Source organism: Paroedura picta, chromosome 1 (assembly GCF_049243985.1).
Source record: "Paroedura picta isolate Pp20150507F chromosome 1, Ppicta_v3.0, whole genome shotgun sequence".
NCBI classification, from domain to species: domain Eukaryota; kingdom Metazoa; phylum Chordata; class Lepidosauria; order Squamata; family Gekkonidae; genus Paroedura; species Paroedura picta.
The window spans coordinates 28,645,425-28,667,408 of NC_135369.1; the positions used below are offsets into that span (position 1 = coordinate 28,645,425).

The window sequence follows — 21,984 nt, forward strand, 5'->3', positions numbered from 1 at the left end:
AAAATCAACTTTTCTTCCAAAAATGTATCACTTAAAAAGCTGAAACAGAATTAAAATACATATGAAGCAGAGTTAAAGAAGATACAAAACATTGATTAGGAAGGCAGGATCATTGGTAGAAGATGGCGGAAGAAGGGAATGGATTTGCACATGCCTGGTGTATCTCCAGGGGCGGGGCGGGCGTGGGGGAGGGGGACCAGGCATGCGCGGAATTCCGCGCATGCCTGGTTTAGTCCGCGGTAGTTCCAGCTGGCGGGCGGGCGGGTTGCGCGGCCTGGCCGCAGGTGTGGTTGGCAGCGGACGATATGGGTGGGAAAGGGGGTGACCAGCAGAAGGGTAAGTAGGCTGGGTGGGTGTATGGGGGGCTGGGGAGCTGCAAGCAGTTTGGGTGGGATAGACGGTGAGGGGGATCACGGCAGCGACGCGTGTGAATGGGTGGGGGGGGTTGTGTAGAGGGGGGAAAAGCGGTGGCGAGCACAGTCGTTGGTGGGGCCGGAGAGGTGGGAGGGTAGGTGTTGTGAGGGGTGGCACGGGGAGGCTTACCCTTCTCGCGGCAGCAGCGTGGGGGCTCTTGGCCTTTGGTGGCACAGGCTGGCGCCTTCTGGCAGGTGCCACGGCAGAGGCGAGGGCGGTGAGTGGAGGCTGTGTCGGAGGCCTGTGGGGAGGCTCCAGAAGGGCGGCCGGGTGCCGGCGGCGAGGCGCATGGCTGGGCAGGTGGGAAGGAGCAGGGCTTTGCTCCTTTCATGGGCTCCTTCTCCGCCGGTAAGGGCAATGGTTCGCGGGCGGGAGAGGAGCAGGGCTGCCGCGTCTTTAACGCGGCAGCCCTGCTCCTTTCCCGCCTGCGAAGCATCTGGGCATGGAGTCCAGGGCGGGCCAAGTGGCCAATAGGGAGGTGCGCTATGCGCGCCTCCCAATTTGCCGCTTGGCCCTTGAGTGGCACTTGGAGGGGCCCAATCAGGAGCCGCAAAGCGGCTCCTGATTGGGCCCCTCCGAGTTTTTCACGAACAGGCCCCGCCCTTTCTCCGCCCACACAGCCCTTAGGGCTTTATTTAATCCGCTCCGCAGGAGCGGTTAAAGATATGTTAAATGAAACATGTTGTGATTGGTATTAACCTTTATAAAAAATGTGGAATATGGGCCCCTCTTGATCTTGAGGCCCGAGCTGAAGCTTAGTTAGCCTTTAGGAAAATCCGGCCCTGCTAGTACGTCATCATACTGCCCAGCCATTTTTCAGCGTCCAACTTCACCCTGTTAATGTAAGCATTCTGTGTAAATATCATTAGATTTTAAGACTTTTAAAAATGTTTTAACCCCCATGCTCTTGGCACACGGATCCTTTTATGGCACAGCTACGACCACAAAACTGCTTCCCCGTGATTGCCTTCCACATAGTACTGGAACCATGGATCACTTGGAGAAACCTGGGCTATTCTCTCAGGATCTTCCATTCACCTTCTTTCAGCCTTCCATGTAATCAGAATATCAGTTGTTGCTGCATTGCAGAAGCAGCTTTAGAGGGCATAATTGTGCATTAGCAAGCTAAGTGAGAGAATGTAGTATAATGCACAGCGCATTGAATTAATCTGGGACAGCCAGTTTAGATCTCCACTTGACCATCGAGGCTTTGCTGGCTCACCTTGTGTTGTTTATGCTCCCAACCTAATGTGCCCCACAAGGTGATTGTTGTGGGATGAAAATGAAGGTTAGAACTGTGTTGCTAAGTGCCTTTGGGTCTGCATTGATGAGGAAAGTGTGGTATAGATATCTAAAGATATTTAGATATCTGTGTCAGACAGTGAACACTGCAAACATAGGGGTATTTTCCCCAAGTGCAGGTTGATTTCTGTTCTTTCCAAAGAGCTTTTGCAATGTATTTATTTTCATTTATACCCTCCCTTTCCCCCCCTAAGTGGACCAGAAGCAGCTTACATCATTCTCCTCTCCTTTGTTTTATCATCGCAACTACCCTGTGAGGTAGGTTAGGCTGAGAGTGTGTGTGGCTGGCCCGAGGTCACCCAGCAAGCATTGGTGGCGGAGTGAGGATCTGAACATGGATGTCCCAGACCCAAGTCCCAATGCTGCACCACACTGGCTCTTAACAGGTTCCTAGTTCAAATGTTCTTGAAGCTGTGTGCTGAACTGAGGTCCTCGGATAAGCCGCTGTTACAGAAGGAGATGACCAAAGGTGGATCTAAGAGATGCTTAGAGAACTATGAACAGTAAGGAGAGGGGCATCTTTATTTACTACAGTCTTATAATATTAGAATCTGGGGACAAGATGGCATCACCCCACTAAAACCTTACAGTTCCAAAATGACTGCCACAAGACTTGCTGATGAGGACCATTGGCTTAGAGCAGTGGTTCTCAACCTGGGGGTCGGGACCCCTTTGGGGGTTGAACGATCCTTTCACAGGGGTCGCAGCAGGGCAAGCAGGTGGGGCAGGGGGGCACTGTCCACACAACATCCTTGCAGGGTAGATCGAGATAGAGTGTTCGTCTTTCTGGAGCAGCGGAAAAGAGTGAGATCGGCATGGTGGGACAAGAGACAGAACTAAGAAACCCCGAGAAAAAAACCAATTCATATACAACCATGAACAATGGATCTTCATGCCATTGGTCAGTTTCGGTTTAATTTCTGTGAAAGAACACTTGCATCATTTTATGGTTGGGGGTCACCACAACATGAGGAAGTGTATTAAAGGGTGGGGGCATTAGGAAGGTTGAGAACCACTGGCTTATGCTTTAAATGGGGCGGGGACAATGGCAAATTCCTAGAGGAGCCAAGATCTATTAGTGGCTATTAATAACAATAGTTCAGAATGATGCGTCACCTGTAGCAGCGTCATTCCTATTACAGGGGGAGAGGCAAACAATCAGAGCTGGAACCCATGAAGCTGTTTCATCCTGAAGGAGACCGTCAAAGTCAGTATTGTCTATTCTGACTGGCAGTAGCTCTCCAGGGTCCCTGGCAAATCTCATCTACTGTCCAATCACCTACTGCCCAATTCTTTAAACTGGAGTTGAAACTGGGACCTTCTGCCTGCCAAGCAGATGCTTTACTAGGTGCCTGCCAAGCAGATGCTTTACCACAGCCCCTCTCCTAGGTGCATCTATGGAGCTTCCAGCTGGCTGCTGTGGGGAGCTTACCCAACAGAGCATGTTCTCATGGGGTGTTCCTGAAGCTGGTGTACCTTTTAATGCCTTAAAACAGGGGTAGTCAACCTGTGGTCCGTCAGATGTCCATGGACTACAATTCCCATGAGCCCCTGCCAGCTTTTGCATGAACATCTGGAGGACCACAACAGGTTGACTACCCCTGCCTTAAAATATACATAGCCCACCTTTTTGATTATGGAAAAATTATCCATGACAGTTCATGATCTATTTATGAAATTGAGTTAAGCAGCTTAAGTAGATGAAAAGAAAGAGCAGCAAGAGAGGGAACAAAAAATTAGCCAGGAACAAAATTAACTTAGCCCGGCATCTCAAGGCCAGCAAGCAAACTTCCCTAAGGGGAGAGGTCCATAACTGCGGAGCCCCTGCTGAGAAGGCCCCATCTCATGTGCTACCAGGCAGAGGTCATCTCATGATCCGTTACCCTCCTGGTAGGGTTCACACCGCCTCTTTCTTAGCTATCGGCTCGTTTCTTGTTTTTCTATATAGAAGAGAGTTAACTTATCTCACTGAAGAGGAGGCATGTTGTGAGATTAATTAGCTAATGTTTGCAAAATGTGTTGGAAATGGCAAGTTGGAGATCAAAGCTGAGCAAATTTGCTGCAGCCTTCTGGGTGTTGGCCTGATGCCAAGACAGCTCTTTCTCGCTCTCTCCTCTTCCGCCTTCTCGTGGGTTGGGGATCCTCTATACTGCTGGAAGAATAAAAAATACTCTTCCATTTCCATAACCTGCGACAGGACACCCTCGAGACCAGCTTATTTCAGGCAATTTAAGGGCTGCACCGCAACTCTCCCTTAGAGGGGTACAGCTGTGTTGTCTGCTTTGGACAGGACTAAGACTGCCAAGCTTCTCAGACCAGGCATAAATTCAAGGTGGGTTGCTAGCAGGTATTTGAGGAAGGTGGCCAAGGCTTAAGGATGCACAAGGCAAGATGCAGCCACTCATTTATTAAAATATTTTTGCTCATAAGTCGCCAAAGCAACTTATGCAGTTCAAAACCACTGTGTTATGAGACAAGTAGTTAAACAGTTAAAACAATATTAAAAAAAATTCAAGGAGGAAAATTGTCAAGCAGCCATAAAGCCCCGCAAAGTAATAAATAGAAATGATTCAGGTCTAGCAGCTGTAAGAACCACAAAAAACAGGCCACGAGAACGAACAAATTCATAAACTAATATCCACACTGTTTGCTAAAGGCTTCAGTGGACTCACTCTCTCTCTCTCCCCCCCTCCCTCTCCCTTTCCCTCTCAGTGCACATTTCCTAAGCAAATGCTTTCCCGTAGCAGGCTGGTCAGATTGGGGGAGCTTTGTCCAGAAAGGAAGAGCAAGCAGTGTGGGGCTTAACCTTTTCCTTACCTGCTGATTTTTCTCCAAACCCCCCAGCAGTCTGGTTTTCTGCCATTTTTCTCCCAACTGACTCCAAGGCAAATATTTCTGCTCTAGGACAGGTGAAAAGAAGAATGAGTGCGTAATGGAAGGGATAAACATCCTTTTGTTACTACCTCTGCACATTCTTTTCTGACTGCCATTAGTATAAACCTTATAAAATCCAAACTGAAAGCCTGAAGAATATTTCTGGGGGTAAAAAAGTTGAGAAAAGCTGTAATAGAGGCAGTAATTGAGAAACCTTCTGCAAGTTCTTTCCAACCAATGTTTTGCCAGTTTGGTATAGTGGTTAGGAGTGTGGACTTCTAATCTGTCCAGCTGAGTTTGATTCTGCGCTCCTCCACATGCAGCCAGCTGGGTGATCTTGGGCTCGCTACAGCACTGATAAAGCTGTTCTGACTGAGCAGTAATATCAGGGCTCTCTCAGCCTCACCTCCCTCACAGGGTGTCTGTTGTGGGGAGAGGAAAGGGAAGGCGACTGTAAGCCACTTTGAGACTCCTTCAGGTAGAGAAAAGCAGCATATAAGAACCAACTCTTCTTCTTCCCACCAAAGCCATCAGTGCAAATCCATTCCCTTCTCCTCCTCCTCCTCGTTTTATTGTAACATACAACTGTTTTTGAATTAGCCCCAGTGACTAACCACTTGGAGTTATGTGATTGATGACTGGTTGTGAGTTATGGACAAATTTGATTGGTTAGTTGGCATATGAGGTGACTAGAGTGGAAGGTATGGAGAAAGCTCATCAAGTGGAACAATATCTTGGTTAGGTGTAATGTGTTGCTAGTTGCCCTGTATTGTTTAATCAGGAAGAACTCTGGTGGGGGGGGAGTACAGTGGGAAACATTTAGGAGTATGAGATGCTGCTAGGCAGAAATTGCACTGGACAAAAGAGACGAAAGGTTTTAACTAGTATCTGGTGGAATATACCTTTTCTGTTGATAGTCTAATGGTTTTTCGCTGGAAGGGGGTGATTTCCATAATATGCACATTTAGCTCTGTCAGTTGAGCAAGCAGGAATTAGAAGATAAGGTTCTAGTCAAGCTCAAACCAGATGGAAATCTGGCCTGGCTTTTCTAGGCAAGAGAAAGAAATCTAGTGAAGCCAAACAAGATGGAGACCTGCCCTGGCTTCTTAGGTTTGTTAAGGGGCCCTACTGACTCCATAGTCAGTCTCAGCCAGGCTGGTTTCTGCATGTACCAACCTACTCAGAGTCCTGTTATGGGCTTCTCTGTCTGAAGGTGTCTCTGTGACCCATTATGCACGGGGGTTTTAGCGCACATTCGGGGTGGAATGGCGGCGACTAAAATCACCGATAACGCACGGAGCCAGCTGCAACTGGCTGCAGCTTCGGTGCATGCCGCCGAAAAAGCCGCGTCAGTGAAACGCGGAAGAAAGCGCAGCTTCCGGGTGAGCGGGGCGCAACCAGAAGCGGCGCCCGGATCGCCGCGTGCATAATCGGTTACTCTGGGTTTTGCCGCCGTCGCACCCCGCCCCGTGCATAACCGGTGTGCGTCGCGTCTTCCCCCTCCGCGTTTTCCATGTGACCCGAAATCGCCGTTTCGGCGACCGTGCATAATGGGCCTGTGTGAAGCACCTTTCCATTATGAGCTACCATTATAGTAACAGGTCAAGTGCTTCAAGCAGCACACTGCTAGGTTAGAATTGGTAGGGGCTGTGATTTGTAGGGAGGGAGTGTGTTCTGACAGTCTTTCTATAAAGAACTTGTCAGCTTTAGAGAAGGGATGGCGGTTGGAACCAGTGCTAATCGGGATGTTAAAGAGGCTGTAACACAATCATAAAGTGTAAGGTTTGGCATGAAAAGAGAGCAAAAATTCATTAAGAGGCTGAATTAAAAGGCACTTTTTAAATTCAAGGGGATGAATCAGTTTATCATTTTTGAAGAGCTGGGGAGGGGGAGAAATTAGAAATGCTGCACCGATCAATTGGGTGAAAGAATGATGAGCAGAATACCAGCAATAATCAAAGGCTGCAATCTAAATCAGAACTAAGTATGCTTAAGTGTGCTTAAACCAGCTGTTTTTCAGTTGATTTTAGGAGGGCTTCCTTCGGATTTGTCACCAACAGAGCTGAGGTAATTTCTTGGTTGATAAGGGGCCAGTTGATCATCTGGCTCAGCTCTGGACTAAAGATGGAACATCCCAACCGAATATAAACTATCCTTCTCCAGCGTCTGTCCAACCATATTAAATATTTGGATATAATGTTTCAAGCAGCCAATCCACAGATGGTATTTTGTAGCCAGTCATAAGGCCGTAATTAACAACCAATAATGTGCCTAGGGGGTGTGGCCTATAGCCATTGGCCATGTATATAAAGCCTGTTTTTTCTCCCTGTCTCTGTTCAGTTTTCTTCCTTGTTAATAATAAAACTTCAATTCATGTTGGAGCTGAAGTGTCTGCGTCCTGACTGAACCCAGATCTAATCATCGCCATCCCTGAACATCTCCACTGAAGTACAGTGTCCATCTTCCTCAGACAAGTTGTTTTAGTCAGCTGCAGAACAGCCAGATTTAAGTTCAGACTTAGAGGCTGATGAAATCATAGAGTTCGAAAGGACCTCATGGGTCATCTAGTGCAACCCCTGCACTATGCAGGACACTCACAACCCTATCGCTCATCCATTGTAACCTGCCACTCCCTTGAGCCTTCACAGAATTAGCCTCTCTGTCAGATGGCTATCCAAACTCTGTTTATAAATTTCCAAAGATGGAGAACCCCCCCCCCTCCCGAGGAAACTGTCAGGAACTTCTTCCTGATGTTTAGACGGAATTTCTTTTGAATTAATTTCATTCCATTGGATCTGGTCTGTCCCTCCAGGACAAGAGAAAACAGCTAACGTTTCTTCAAAAGATTTACAATAAATCACAGTCAGGTGATCTGTGGATGAAGGCAAGAGTTAAGAATGGATTTGTGTTTCTTGCTGGACCTGTTTGCCTACGGAGAGTTCTAAACTGACCCACTTGGGTAGTTCAGCTGGGGAAGTTCTACTTCTCTCCATATCATGCTGCTGTCAGGAGACTGACTGCTGGCAGTGACAAAATCAATATTTGGGCACTGCTTCTGGAAACGTCTCTTTTGCTTCAAAGTTTTAGAAAGCAGCAGGAAAAGAGGAAGATCAACATGAGATAGGTTTAGTCAATTAAGGAAGACTCATTTTGCAAGACCTGAGCAAGGCTGTAAACAATAGGAAGTTTTGGGCACTAATTCACAGGGTCTCCATAATTTGGAAGTAATTTGACAACATTGAACATACATGGTAGTGGTCAGTGCTTTGCTTCTGGTCTGTTTTTCTGGCCGATTTAAGTAGTTTTTGTTGATGGTTAGCTTGTTCGTTTGCTTTGTCTAGCTGTCCTACTGTTTTAAATTTTCTTATTGTAAACAGGATTACATTTTTTTCCTAATAAATGCCGGGCAGCAAGATTGACCTAGTGTTCAATCCAGAATGGACAATACTCATGTTCTCCATTTTTCTATTTTCATCTACCTGCCAGAGATTCAGCAGTTGCTATGACTCCTCAACCCTCAGGCAGAAACTCTGTATTAATTCTTTGTGGTTGAGCAGGGAGGGGAGCAGAAATTACCTGAAGGAGATTCTCTGTCTTTCATCAAAACAAACTGTAAAAGCACCTTTAGATGGAACTGATGGGTAAAACTGGAATCCCTGAAGACCAAGAAATGGTAGTCTTAGGGAATGAGATTTCTCCTTGCCTGTTTCACTTCTTGTTTCATGTAAACTGCCCTGAGCCTTTGGGGAGGGCGGTATATAGGTAAAGGTAAAGGTATCCCCTGTGCAAGCACCGAGTCATGTCTGACCCTTGGGGTGACGCCCTCTAGCGTTTTCATGGCAGACTCAATATGGGGTGGTTTGCCAGTGCCTTCCCCAGTCATTACCGTTTACCCCCCAGCAAGCTGGGTACTCATTTTACCGACCTCGGAAGGATGGAAGGCTGAGTCAACCTTGAGCCGGCTGCTGGGATTGAACTCCCAGCCTCATGGGCAAAGCTTTCAGACGGCTGCCTTACCACTCTGCACCACAAGAGGCTCTTGCAGGGCGGTATATAAATGTAATAAATAAATAAATAATACTTGCTTGTATGTATGCAATAGAATATACATGTAAAATGGGTAACAAGTCTCTAAAGGGCAAGGACATTCATATAAAATTACTGTAAATGCCACAAAATCTTCACCTGCAGTGATAGAGGAGGAAGCAGAAATGCAGGTTGCTTGTGTGTCTCTTTGTCCGTGCTTCCATGAATGGGCACTGGAGAAAATCTTTTCCACCTTGACCTTTCAAAGGGTGCATAGCTTTTGCGATTGACCTACATGCTATGGTGTCCATTGCTGCAGCCCTGGATAGTGGTAGGGACCTCCTTTACAATTCACGAATCCTGAGCATATCCTTTGGGTTTTGAATGGCTCACAGCCTCCTTTTTAGTTGTACACCTTGGCTCAGCCTTTGTGCCTCTGGAGAACGCCCAGGTTCCTTTGGTGGCCATAAAATCAGGGTCCCCTTGTGGTTCTCATGTGCATGCCCAGACTTGCCCAATTGCTTCCTCTTCTGGCTGGATCTGCTCCTTGGTGGTAGCAAGTGTGGATCCCGTAGGCTTTTCAAGGCGGGATATGAACCCTGAATTTCCTTGATGGTCTCCCATCCAAGTACTGTGCAGCACCATTAGCTTAGCTTCCAAGATCATAACAGTATCAGACTAACCTGGGATATCCAGTTAGATAAAATTTCTACAAATTTGAAGCTGTGGCCTAGAGCAGTGGTCCCCAACCTTTTTATCACCGGGGACCACCCACTGGGGACCACTCAACGCCTTTTACTGAGGCCCGGTGGGGGGGTAGTTTACTCCTCTACTCTCAACCACTGCCCTAACACTCTCTGATCGCTATGATAATGTTTAAACATCCCTTCAAAATAAGATACAGACACGCCACAACAATGTACATAAGGAACATTTTATTTTCATGGAAATTTTAACTCATGACAATGACAAATCAATGGGTACCCTGAGCTTGTTTCTCTGCAACGAGTTAGTCCCAGCTGGGAGTGATGGGAGACAATGACAGCCGAAGTGTGTCGTAAAGGGCCAGGGGTGGGTGGGAGAGAAGGCGTCCTTCGGGGCCCACCTCCAGTTAGTCGAAGGACCACATGTGGTCCGCGGCCCACAGGTTGGGGATAGCTAGCCTAGAGGGAAAGCTCCCCACCCCCATTAGGAAAAACCTAAGATGTTTTGGTGGAAAAAAATGGGGAGATGCAATAATTCAGGAAGAAACCCCTTCAAAATTTACCCTACAACTCGAAGCACATAAAATACATACTGTTAGCTCTACATATGGAATTTTAAAAATATAACACTTTGGCTGTGGCTACGTGGATACACGCAGTGTTGGAACAGCAGGTTTCTGTGCCCTTTAAAAGTATCTAAAGATGTGTTTTTTTGCAAGTTGGGGAAAAAATAGGATGTACGAAAGAGATGAAAATAGAAACCCATCGGCTGTGTCAAAAACAAAAGGAGTTTTCAAGATCTGGGTTTTGCAGCTGTCTCTTCTTCATACTGCTAGCCGTATGCTCTCCCGTTTTCCAGTTGCTCAGTAAATATGCATGCTTTTAACAGAGGCTGGAAATGGACAATAGTTTCAGTGAGTGCACACAGAGAGGCGTTCCTTGCCAGAGTCTGAGCACATTCTTTCGCCTCATTGTTTCACTGCAACATTACATATTGTGTTGCGGCTTCCTCTGATGGAATGGGGATTACTCAGAGGAAGATTGGGGGGGGGGGAAGCCCTGTATGTGGCCCCCCCTCCCCCTGTGTCTGGCTTCTTTCCAGCCCTTCACCTCTCTCTTCCTGCCACACGCAGCTCTAATTAGATTCCTATCCCAGCCTGGCACAGTCAGCTACAATAATTGTTTCCCCTTGAAAGAGATGCCTGGATGGCTCCTCTGCACATCACCCGCCCGTGCCTGCTGGTTAGACGGCCAACCGTGTCTATTTCTGTATTCGTCCAGCTCCTGCTTGGGAAGAAGTGATGCAAGAGGCAGCGGCATTCTACGCTGCCTGTTCTGGTCAGGCCCGGTTCCCATACATCACTGAAGAGGTGTCTCACTGTCTTTCCTAGACTGGATTATTAATCTCATGCCATAGCAAGAGGAACTTCTTAGCAACATGTTTGGTTCTTCCTCCCGAGAATGAGAAGTTAATTCTGAGCCTGTATTACTGATGTTTTATGGTAGCTTGGTGATTTGCACTACCAAAGCTTTGCATGTGTTAGTTTTATTTCTACTTTTTAATTCTTTTACCAAATATTTTATTTTAAAAAGCAATGTGTTTGGTTCGGTCTGGGTTATAGTGCTGGTGGAAAGTGCTGTCAAGTTGCAGTTGATTTAGGGCAGGGGCGGCCAAACTGGATTTCCAGATGTCCATGGAGTACAATTCCCACGAACCCCTGCCAGCATTGCCCATGGGAAATGTAGTCCATGGACATCTGGAGAGCTACAGTGTGGCCACCTCTGACTTAGGGCAAGCCCAATACGGCCTTTAGGGCAAGAAATCTCCAGGGGTGGCTTGCCATTGCCTGAATCTGTGCAGAAACCCTGGATTTCCCATCCAAGTAGAAACCCCACTAAATTTCTGAGATCTGACAAGATCAGGTTGTCTAGGTCAGGGCTTGGGTACAGTATGCAAGTAAAAATATTCCTTGGAAATCCTTGTTTACATTCAGGGCTGGTGTCAGCATACCCTGAGACAAGGCAGCTACTGGAGCCCAGGGCTTCTGGCAGGGCCCACAATTGTCAGTCCCTTCTCCTGATCACTTAATTGCTGGCCCTCCACTGTGAACTGCATGCACTGCCCGGGACCACTGGAGAAAGAGCTGCAGGAGGTGGGGAGCAGAGGCAGTGGGAAAGGTTACATGCAGGCCCGAGAAGGACTTGGGAGGGGCTGTGGATCTGTGGCAGAGCATCTCTTTGGTGTGCAGTAGTTCCAGGTTAAATTCCCAACATCTCCAGGTAAAAAATAACGCTCAGGTAGCAGGTGATGTGCAAGATAGTCTGCCAGTCTGAGCAAACAGTACTGACCTTGATGGAATGATGCTCTGATTTAGGATAAGGCAGCTTCCTGTGTTCACGTGACTTGGTGAAAGAGCCACGAGTCTTGGGTAGGTGGTTTCCTTGTTCCATTTGAAAGTTCAGCTGCAAGTAAGGAAATTGCTGCCTCTCTGACTCTGCTCGCTAGCCTGAATATGAGCATTTGGGGTCACTCAAGGAGACTTCAGTGTGGAGACAGAGGTGGAAGCGCATAAGCAGTTAGGCAGGATGGATCCAGAATGGACGGGAAGAGGTACATGACCTTCCTGCTGTTGTGCTTGAAGCTGTTCGTCTTTTCTGGAATACGGTTATACGGTTAAAGGGATGTGCGTGTGTGCGTGCACTCTTTGCTGACCCACCAATGACTTGGCGGTAGTTCCAAGAATAGATGAAACAGCAGAATAAGCAGCCCAACCTGCAGCAAGTTGCTTACGCAGATGGTCCAGATTTGAGACAGGAGTTCAATATGGCTGAGTGGGCAGGGGGGCCTGATGGCACCGCATATCACCTGGTCTTGCTAGACTGCAGTTAATTTTGTGTCCATCTTAGGGGTGGCAGCAAAGCGCAGACCTGCAGTTCCTTGTGCTTACCAGCCACCTTGGCTTCTAGTGTCCTTTAGTTGCAGAACTCTGGGGCCTTTATGCCGTGCTCAGGTCAGTGTGTATGTTGTGGGGTAGTCCTAAAAGAAATACTTTACTGTGTCAGGTTGAAGTGGGGTTGATAATATGGCTGGTTAAACACTGGTCATTTCACTTTGTTTTAAAGCACCAGATTTATTAGAACAACAACAACAAAAATGAATCATTAAGTTTCATAACATTACTTGCAAAAATACACTGGACCACACAGGGAACATTCCCCCCCCCCCCACACACACACACACAGGACCAGAATGAAGACAATGCAGTGAACTAGAATTTCCAGATAATGATGCTCAATCTGAGCATCTCTGGCTCCCCTCCTCCAATTTGGAGGAAAACACCCCCTCCCATTTTCCAAAGGTGAAACTGCAAGGTGATTGGAGGCATAGAATCCATGCGCATATTCCCCCTGTTCCTACAGAGGGTAGAGGGCTAAACTCTGTTTTCATAGTGGCATGAACTGGCTCAAGTTTGTGATGAATATTGGATGATTGATGAAATGAAGTTCGTGACAGGATCCTATTCACACAGGATCTGTCATGAACTTTCATACAGTTTGTGGTAGTTTGTGAATGGATACCACTGGACTTGAAACTTGTTCAGATACGTTTCCAGACAGACTGCTCAAACAAAATGCTTACCAAACCTCACAAACTAAACTGGTTCGGTTGGCAGTTAAATGCTTGTGACAGTTCATGGTTTGCAAACAGGAGTTGCCAGAATCACTCACAGCTGTGTTTCTGTGTGGATGGGATAGAGAAAATGGGGAGGAATAGGGATGAGGTGGGTGGATGTGCAAAAATATTCATACTAGAAAAAAAATCAGTATTTCTTAAAAATTTGGGGACCAGTATGGTATTCAGTGAAAGTTGGACCATAAGGAAGGCCAAGCGTCAAAGAATTGAGGCTTCTGAACTCTGGTGCTGGAGAAGACTCTTGCGAGTCCCTTGGACTGCAAGGCGAACAAACCAGTCAGTCCTAGAGGAGATCAGCCCTGACTGCTCCTTAGAAGGCCAGATCCTGAAGATGAAACTCAAATACATTGGCCACCTCATGAGAAGGAAGAACTCCCTGGAGAAGAGCCTAATGCTGGGAGCGATCGAGGGCAAAAGAAGAAGGGGACGACAGAGAATGAGGTGGCTGGATGGAGTCACTGAAGCAGTAGGTGCAAACTTAAATGGACTCTGGGAGGACAGGAAGGCCTGGAGGATCATTGTCCATGGGGTCGCGATGGGTTGGACACGACTTTGCACCTAACAACGACAACAGCAATGGTATTCAGAAGGCATAGAATTAATGTGCACATTCCAGTATGGTATTCAGATCTGGGATTTTTCAGAAATCCTGCATTTTCCCCAGTCTAGTAGATCTGCGCAAACCACGTCACAGGAGAAGTTGGCCCGAGGAACTGCATGCAGTGGGGAGGACTCACCACCATGTGCAAACAGGAGAGGCTAACTGATCGGTATAGCTGAATATCCCCAAGCAAAAGCGCCCCCAAAGTCGTCCTTTATAAAGGCCAGCTATACCAGTAGCTGATCAGATGAGAGAATCTGTAACCAGTTTAAACAATACCCCCACATGCCGAAAGGGTATTTTCCAGATATTTTTCCAGCTTGGTTTAGCTGAATGCACTCCTTTCCACTCCACTTAATGCTGCTGCTACTGCCGCAGCTGGAATGCCCTTTCAGGTCCACATACAGATGCAGACAGAGCTTGTTATTACTGAACAATGAAATTAAATAAAAATTCAACCAATTATTGTAGCTTAACAATGTTAAGTCAGATTTCTTGAGTCGTGTGCAGTTCACTAAGCAGGTCTTTTGTCATTGTTGCTCCCTGGTATCCTGGAACACTGCCTGAAGTTTTGGTTAAAGGAATGAAATTGAAATAAACAAAATAACAGCCATTATGAAAAGGAATCTGTTTTTAAGTAATTATGCGAAGTAGGCAGCAGGGAAATTCCTCCAGTTTGGAGATACCTGCAGTTCTAGCATTTAGGCTGCTAGTCAGAGTAGCTTTGATCTGCTGTGAAACATGCCCCAAATTGTTGCTTAGCTAAGAAAAAAGCAGTCTCCCTCCTGTTCTTGGTAGCCAAGGACACCACTATGAAATTAAAAAGGGAAGCTGCCATCTGCCCAGTGGCATACTTGGCTTCATGAAGTCTTTGAAGCCAAACTGACCTGCCTGCCAAACCTAGAACAAGGATTCATCTATATTTTCGCGCTCTGTTTCTAAGACCAGCCAGCTGTTGACAGGCAACATCTTGGATAGGTTTTAAAAAGAGATTGGGGGGAAATAGAATGATGTTAGCCAGCTTTGTTTTGTGAGAAACAGTAGTAGAAGCAGCCCTGGGTTTTTGTACCCTGCTTTTTTACTACCCAAAGGAGTTTCAAAGTGACAGAGAGAGTTCTGAGAGAATTGACCCAAGATCACCCACCTGGCTGCATGCGGAGAAGTGGGAATCAGACCCAGTTTTCCAGATTAGAGATCTCTGCTCTTGGCCACTACACCAAGCTGGCTCTTGCTACACCATGCTGGCTCTTGTACTTCTTTTTTTTCTATTCCTGAAACTACTGTCCCTCATTTTCAGAGGGTGGCCCTCTTTTGAGGGTCATTGGCTGGCTTCCTAAATCAATTCAAATTAGAGCAAAGAATTTTGGGTTACAAATGGAGAAATTGATGAAAGGTGTGATTTGATATAAAGAGATACCATATATATGTTAGTGGTATTTTTATTGCAGGGAGCTTGGTTCACCTGGTTCTCTTTTCTCTCTCTTTAGCTTCCCAATAACCCTGAATGAGAGGTTAGGCTAAGAGACAATGGCAGGGGCTTCATGACCAAGTAGAGGACAGATGATGGTTGCCAGTCACCTTGATGGGAGGTTCTGATTACCTGCCCCCAGCTCTCATTTCCTGCTGTTGTTTGGAGGGGGAAAATAGCTGCTGGGCTTATAGTGTGATCTCAGTTCCAGGGAAACCCGGAAGTGATGTCGTCTGTCTTCTAGGAATTGCTGGAAAACTCTATGGTCACATCTAGCCCAGTTTTGTAATTTGACTGACTGCAGCTGCCCAGAGTTGACTGGTTTCAGGTCAATTTGACTGGCTCCAGGAACGAACCAAGGACTTCTGCATCAAAGCATCTATTCTACCTCTGAGCTATGGCACACGTTTTGTACCTAAGCAGGAATCTGAACCTTGGTTCCCCTTAAACAGGCTCTGAACGGTAGCTGCTACTCCACATTGTCACTCTCTTATGTATTTAGTGCCATAGCAGACTACCCGGGCCATTTGTCCTGGGTTGCTGTGAAATTACTTCCTCTAGCTTATTTTTCTAGCATTTTGTCTTGCCCTAATTTCCACATTTGATTGATGGAAGCTTCACAACTTTTCTTGTGTTCTTGCTGGAGGAATGCATTCAGCCCCTGTGAATCAGACTCCCTGCTGCCTTTCCTAGCACTGGGGACTTCAGGCAGTGGATGACTCATAGCGTCTGTGCCATCTGCCTGGAGTGAGGCGCACCTTTATTTGCTCAGCGTGGCTGTCCCTGAAATTCTCCTCCTTGGCTTTCCCAGCCCAGAGCACACCTCTAACCAGTGATCTGTCACGGCATCATTTAGGTTTCCCAAGGCATCCTCTGGCTTAGGGTGCAAGCAGTTCCGTGATCAAAACTGTGTATGGCACATAGGAGGTCCCTGGTTCAATTCCTCACGTGCCCAGTGAAAAGAGCTCTGGTTGCAGGACTGGGAAGACCCTGAGAGAGATGCTTCCAGTCAGAATCAGTGATACCGAGCAAGGTAAACCAGTGCCTTGACTTTCGGATGGACAAATCTCTGGTTCAGTATAAGGCAGCATCATGTGTTCAAGTCAGGACTTCTCAACCACGGTTTTGTGAAACCCTGGGGCTTCTTGGCGACTCTAGATGGGTCTCCTGAATGGGAGTTAGTCATCGGCTTCAGCAGCTGGAGAGCTACCCCAGAGAGCAGCCCCTTGGCGAGAGGGGCAGTGGAGAGGCCCCTGGCCGCCGGGTGTGCTGGCAGATAGCTGGCTCTTGGTCCAGGAAGGCTGTTCGCAGACGCGGCAAAAGGCCTTCCCGGATCCAGGGGCAGTGAAGGTGCCCCTCTCCACCGGGCGTAGGTGAGAGCTGTTCAGGGCAGGCCCAACAGAGTGCTTCGCCGGTCACACCCTGATTGGCCCTATTCCATCTCGGACAGCCAGACTCGCTCCATCCCAGGGCCAGTTTCATAAATATAAAGAGGAACCATGGATAAGGATATATTTTAAAACATTTAAATGTTTGCTTATTTATTCATTCATTTGATTTATATACCTCCCCTCCCTGCGACGTTTGGGGTGGTGTACATGGAACAGCAGAATTAGTACAGGTGATATGACCATATAATCATGTTGAGCTGCCGCTAATTATGGGCCTGGAGGGGGTGGGAAGGGAAGGGGCCCCTGGTGGGCGTGTCCATAGCTGTGATTCCCAGCCATGTTCTGCATGATGGTGCCACTTCTGGGGTTTCTCGAAGCCTGAAGAATGTTTCAGGGGTTTCTCAGAGGTAAAAAAAGTTGAGAAAGGCTGGTTTAAGTAAAAGGAGGAAGGAGAGAAGTTAGGTTGTGTGGGTCTCAGAGGGGGCTCCACCTGAGGGGGGGGGCGGTTATGGTAGCTTCCTGTGGATGATGAAGAGGGGAGGGGGAAATCATACCAATTGTGCAGGGGAGGGGAGCTGCAGTGGATTCCTGCTGGATCCAACTCTGCTTAATTATTTGAATACTTCTCTGTTCATAGAATAGAGTTGGAAGGAGCCATGCAGACCCACTACTCCAACTCCCTGCTCAGTGCAAGATCAGATGCCCAACTTAATTTGGCTTAAAAGTTGTCCCCCTCCCCAGCCCCATCACACGTGGCAACCATGCTGATTCCTGCGACAATAAAACCTTGTGGCTTGACCATTGTAATGTTCTCTCCTTGGGGCTTCCTTGAAGACAATTTGGAAACTGCAGTTGATCCAAGTTGCAGGGGCTTGGTTGCCATTGGGAGTGAATCACTCCCATTTTTAAAACTCTGTGTTTCTGAATCCCAATCTGGATGCTGGTGCTTACCTTCAAGCCTGGAAAAAGAATTAAAACTCCTTAGCAGGCTGGGGGAGGGGGGAATGCAGAGCTTAGCTCCATCCCCTCCCCATAGGGGTAGGTGGAGAGTCCAAGGGGATGTTCGCCTGAATCAAACCTTCCGTTTCTCTTTTGGCCCAGCTCAGAAGGGAAGAAATGTGGGGACCAGACAAGTCAAGCTCTGGTCAGGTGTGGCAGTATTTGAGTCCTCCCAGATACTTGTGCAGAGGCATCCTCAGTCTCCAGGACACTCTTCTCTAAAGGAAGAGCCTGTGTGAAAAAGCAGACTGCAGTAGACGCTCTCTTGGTGTCCTTTCAGCCTAGCCTACCTGACAGGGCTGTTGTGAGGATAAAGTAGAGCGGGACAGAAATGGGATCCCCTTTGGGTCCATGTTGGGGGAAAGGGAGTATAAATGATGTGGATCAATAGATAACCCATCCCAGGTATGCTGTGGGGCAGAGTAAGTAGCTGTGGAGAGGAAAGATACTGTTCTCAGTGTGGTTTAAAGGCTGCGATGGTTTCATCTGTTTCTATGTTTAACTGATCACCGGTTCTATTTTAGAATAACCATGAACTCTGCTTTAATGAAAGGAAGATTGGTGACGGTTTCCTTTCCGCCAAGCTAATAAGCTCAGCTGCCTGGTCCAATAAGGGTCTCTCCTTTCTCTTTCCAGGTGTCTGTGGCTGCTGCGGAGCTTTGCGTCCTCGCTACAAGAGGCTCGTTGACAACATTTTCCCAGAGGACCCGGAGGTAAATGAAGCTCCTGTTCAGATATTGCAGGCATGTGCCTGGCAGCCAAACCTTTTAGCTCGTCTGCTGGCCCCAATTTGTACACGGAGCTGTCACAGGGAAGGCAACTCCAAGTCTATAAAGAGGCCTTCATGGTCAGCAGCTCAGTTCAGGGAAGCCCTAAAAGGCAAAATAAAAATAGCTGTTTTTGAAAAATGGAAGTTTTCCCCAATTGAGGTGAATGAAAAGGAGCACAGGCAGAACAAGGGTAAGTCAGCAACAAGGCACCTAAACAAAGAGAATATGAGGAGCAGATGGCCAAAAATATTCACAAGCATTTCTTGAGTATATCAAGAAGCTCACTAGAGAAGCAGAAGGATTGCTGAAGGAAGATAAGGAGATAGCAGTGAAATTGAAGGAATTTTTGCATCTGTTTCCACTGTGGAAACTTAGGACCCAGACCCATGCCACAGCTGCTCTTTTGGGGAAGGGTACCTGAAGAACCCCATGCAATTGAGGTGACATGGCATGCAAGGATTCCTAGGCAAAGTGAAAGCAACCAAGTCTGTTGGTCCAGAGGGGATGCAGGCAATCACAAGCCATTTAGCCTAACATCTGTTCCAGGTTAGTTAAAACAACCCGGTATTAAACAGTGAATCCCTAAGCACACTGAGGAAGAAGGAGGAGAAATTATCATGGATTCTGCAAAGGGAAGTCTTGCCTCACTAACATTTTGGAGCTGTTTGAGATTCCACCAAGCTTAGTTCCAATGTTATTCTTGTCATGAGGGCTAGAAATTGTGTATGTGTGTGTGTTTTTGGATTTTTTTCTTCTTTAAGAGAGTAAAGTATAATGTGCAGGTGCCTTGATGCATAAAGGGATTGTGACAGCTCACTTCTTGGAAAACTGTCTCAAAGTCAAGCAGAGCCAGGGTTGCCAGACCTTAATGTGCATTTGCAAGATTGGTCATTGTTGCAGATTATCACACACATGCATATGCATATCTGTGGAAGGAAATCACCTATAACAGTTCCAACTTGCTTGATTGTAAATTTGCAAACTGGTAACTACCAAGCTGATAGCCAAGAAGAAGAAGAAGAAGCCAAGAAGAAGAAGAAGAAGAAGAAGAGTTGGTTCTTATATGGTTCTTATATGCCGCTTTTCTCTATCTGAAGGAGGCTCAAAGCGGCTTACAGTCGCCTTCCCATTCCTCTCCCCACAACAGACACCCTGTGGGGTGGGTGAGGCTGAGAGAGCCCTGATATCACTGCTCAGTCAGAACAGTTTTATCAGTGCCGTGGCGAGCCCAAGGTCACCCAGCTGGCTGCATGTGGGGGAGTGCAGAATGGAACCCGGCATGCCAGATTAGAAGTCTGCACTCCTAACCACTACACCAAACTGGCTCTCCAAGTAGCAGCAGCCTGTGTTTGCTCTTAGTTCCTTGTGTCTGCTCTGTGCTACCCTCACTGTCAATCCAAGAAGCAAATCACAGGAGGAATAATGTGGTGGATCTGTCAGATGGCTTCTGCAGGAGGCAAACAGCTTTCAAAGGGAGCCGTCTTTTAAAGCATCGTTGACACATTTTCCTGCGAGTGACAGTTATGTGCCCACATAGCCTATCAGTCCCCATCTTCTCCCTCCTTTTACTTTGAAGCTGCTGTCTTCATCATGCTACTGTGCAAAGCTTTTCTTTTTATTAAATTGATCCCATGGTAGGCTAGAGCAGTTCTTTTGAGCCACCTCAGAATCCATAAACGAGTGTTTATTTCATGCACCCCGATGGGTAAGGCTGACCACTGAGCACAGACAACGTATGGGCATTCTGAAATATCAGAAGATGGATTTGGGACCTTGCAGGGAGGCTGCTTCTTGGCCGTTGAGCATTTCCATGGTGTGCAGGTGGTCCCAGGTTCAGTCCTTGGCATCTACAGTTCAAAGGTAGTAGGTGATGTAAAACAGGGGGAGTCAGCCTGTGGTCCTCCAGATGTTCATGGACTACAATTCCCATGAATCATAGAATCATAGAGTTGGAAGGGGCCATACAGGCCATCTAGTCCAACCGCCTGCTCAATGCAGGATCAGCCAGCGTTTGCTGGCAGGGGCTCATGGGAATTGTAGTCCATGAACATCTGGAGGCACACATGTTGACTACCCCTGATGTAAAAGACCTCTCCCTGAGACCCTGGAGAGCTGCTCCCAGTCAGAGTAGACCAGGCCAGACTGACCTCTGAGGCAGCTTCATACGCTCTTCTGAAGCCCCCAGTTCAAATCTTGATTCTGCCACGAGTCGCATTCTCTGTTGCAGCACTGGATAATGGTGACCTGTCTTATCGATTGACTGGTACTGATTACAGAGATGCTTTATGCAGAATACTTTGAATTCCTCCCTCAAAACCCTCCCTCTGTCAACTCAAAACAAACACTTTATTTGCGGTCATTTAGACCCTGACATTAAACATTCCGATATCAAAGTGAGAGGTAAAATGTTGAATGCATTTAAAACAAAGTGTATCAACTCCGTGACTAATACCAGTTGTGAGAATAACAAAATCAGGCTACCCATATGCATGATGGGGGCTTACATCTACTAGGTGTGTGTGTGTGTGTTAGTAAATTAACCAAATGTAGAAAGTGTGGGGCCTCTTTTGACTCTGGCTTGATGCCTGAGCGTTCCACTAAAGGCACAGAACTGTATCCATTAAAGAGAGAAACAAAACAGGGAGACAAATTTGTTTGCTCAGTTGGATGTGAGTGTGGTGTGGGGGGGGGTGGTTGCAAGCCGCACTCCTCCCCCCTTATGCCTTGTGAGTCCCCAGCTTGTTAATAAAAATAAAGTATTCAGATGACATTAACTCCTCCGACAGGAGCACATTTCGGTTCGCTTAATGGATTTCTAGCTTGCCTTAATCAGTCAGCCCCTGTAGAGAGGGCAACGGTAGGCTCAAAATATAGAAATCAATCCGTTAAAAATAAAGCAGTGTAGCAGTTATTACTGTAAGTTACTAGCACTGAGGTGCACGGAAAAGAGCACTGAACCATCCGTGACGAGGGGCTGTTTTATTTTTATTTGGCCTATTTATATCCCGTTTTTCAGACAATTGTCTCCCAGCCAGTCTGCTGCTGCTTGAGAACAGGGGCAGGGGTGAGGGTGTTAGGCCACCCTCAAGCTTACTCTTCATAAAGACAAAAGCCCATCAGGGGAAAGGAGTGGCAAGAAAAGGTGGAGGGGGGAGGGTTAGTCTGGCAGTGTGAAAACAAAATGGTGTCCCCTCAGGGGCTGGCCAGCCTTCCTTTGTGGGTGTTCTTGATTGGAGAGAGGTGGTGCAATTCCCCTGGTGACAGCAGTCCTCTTACTTCTTCAGTCTCTGGGCAGCTTGCCCCAAAGTTGAGCCTTCTGGCAGGGAGGGGGAAGGAGAGGAATTAAGCTGACAGTTGTGCCCCCAACGGTCTCCCCTGTGAGAAGTTTTGCTTCTGAGGAAGGATGTGTGACACTTCCCAGTAAACCTTGAACTTCTGGCCAGTGGCAGAGGCCTTCTGACTTTCGTAGTCCCCAGAGAAACTCTTATAAGGAGCAGGTCAGCACTGGTTACACGACTTGTGAGGGAGGGGGGGAAACTGGGCACTGCTCATCTTGCAGTTACTTGTTTGGTTGCTTTTTTAGCCGCTTACTTGTGGAATACATCTTCGTTCTCTGACTCCTATTAAGTGGGGGTGGAGGAAGGGAAGGAGGCAAGGTTAAGTAGTTGACTAGAGGAGCAAGGGAGAGGTGAGGCCGTCCCATTACGAGAGAGTTTAGTGCAGCATTTCCCAATCTGTGAC

At 47.2% G+C, this 21,984-nt stretch overlaps 1 protein-coding gene across 8 annotated transcripts in view; it reads left to right on the forward strand.

Moving 5' to 3' along the window:
• Positions 1–21,984, forward strand: part of EFR3B (EFR3 homolog B) — a 143,109-nt gene that overhangs the window by 63,882 nt on the left and 57,243 nt on the right. For 7 of the 8 annotated variants that reach the window (XM_077331295.1, XM_077331277.1, XM_077331276.1 and 4 more), the window contains exon 2: positions 18,110–18,186. In XM_077331295.1, the coding sequence (XP_077187410.1) occupies positions 18,110–18,186 (77 nt within the window). Of the gene's footprint in view, positions 1–2,027; positions 2,220–18,109; positions 18,187–21,984 lie in introns of those variants that run through there. The other variant, XM_077331303.1, reaches the window with a different exon arrangement.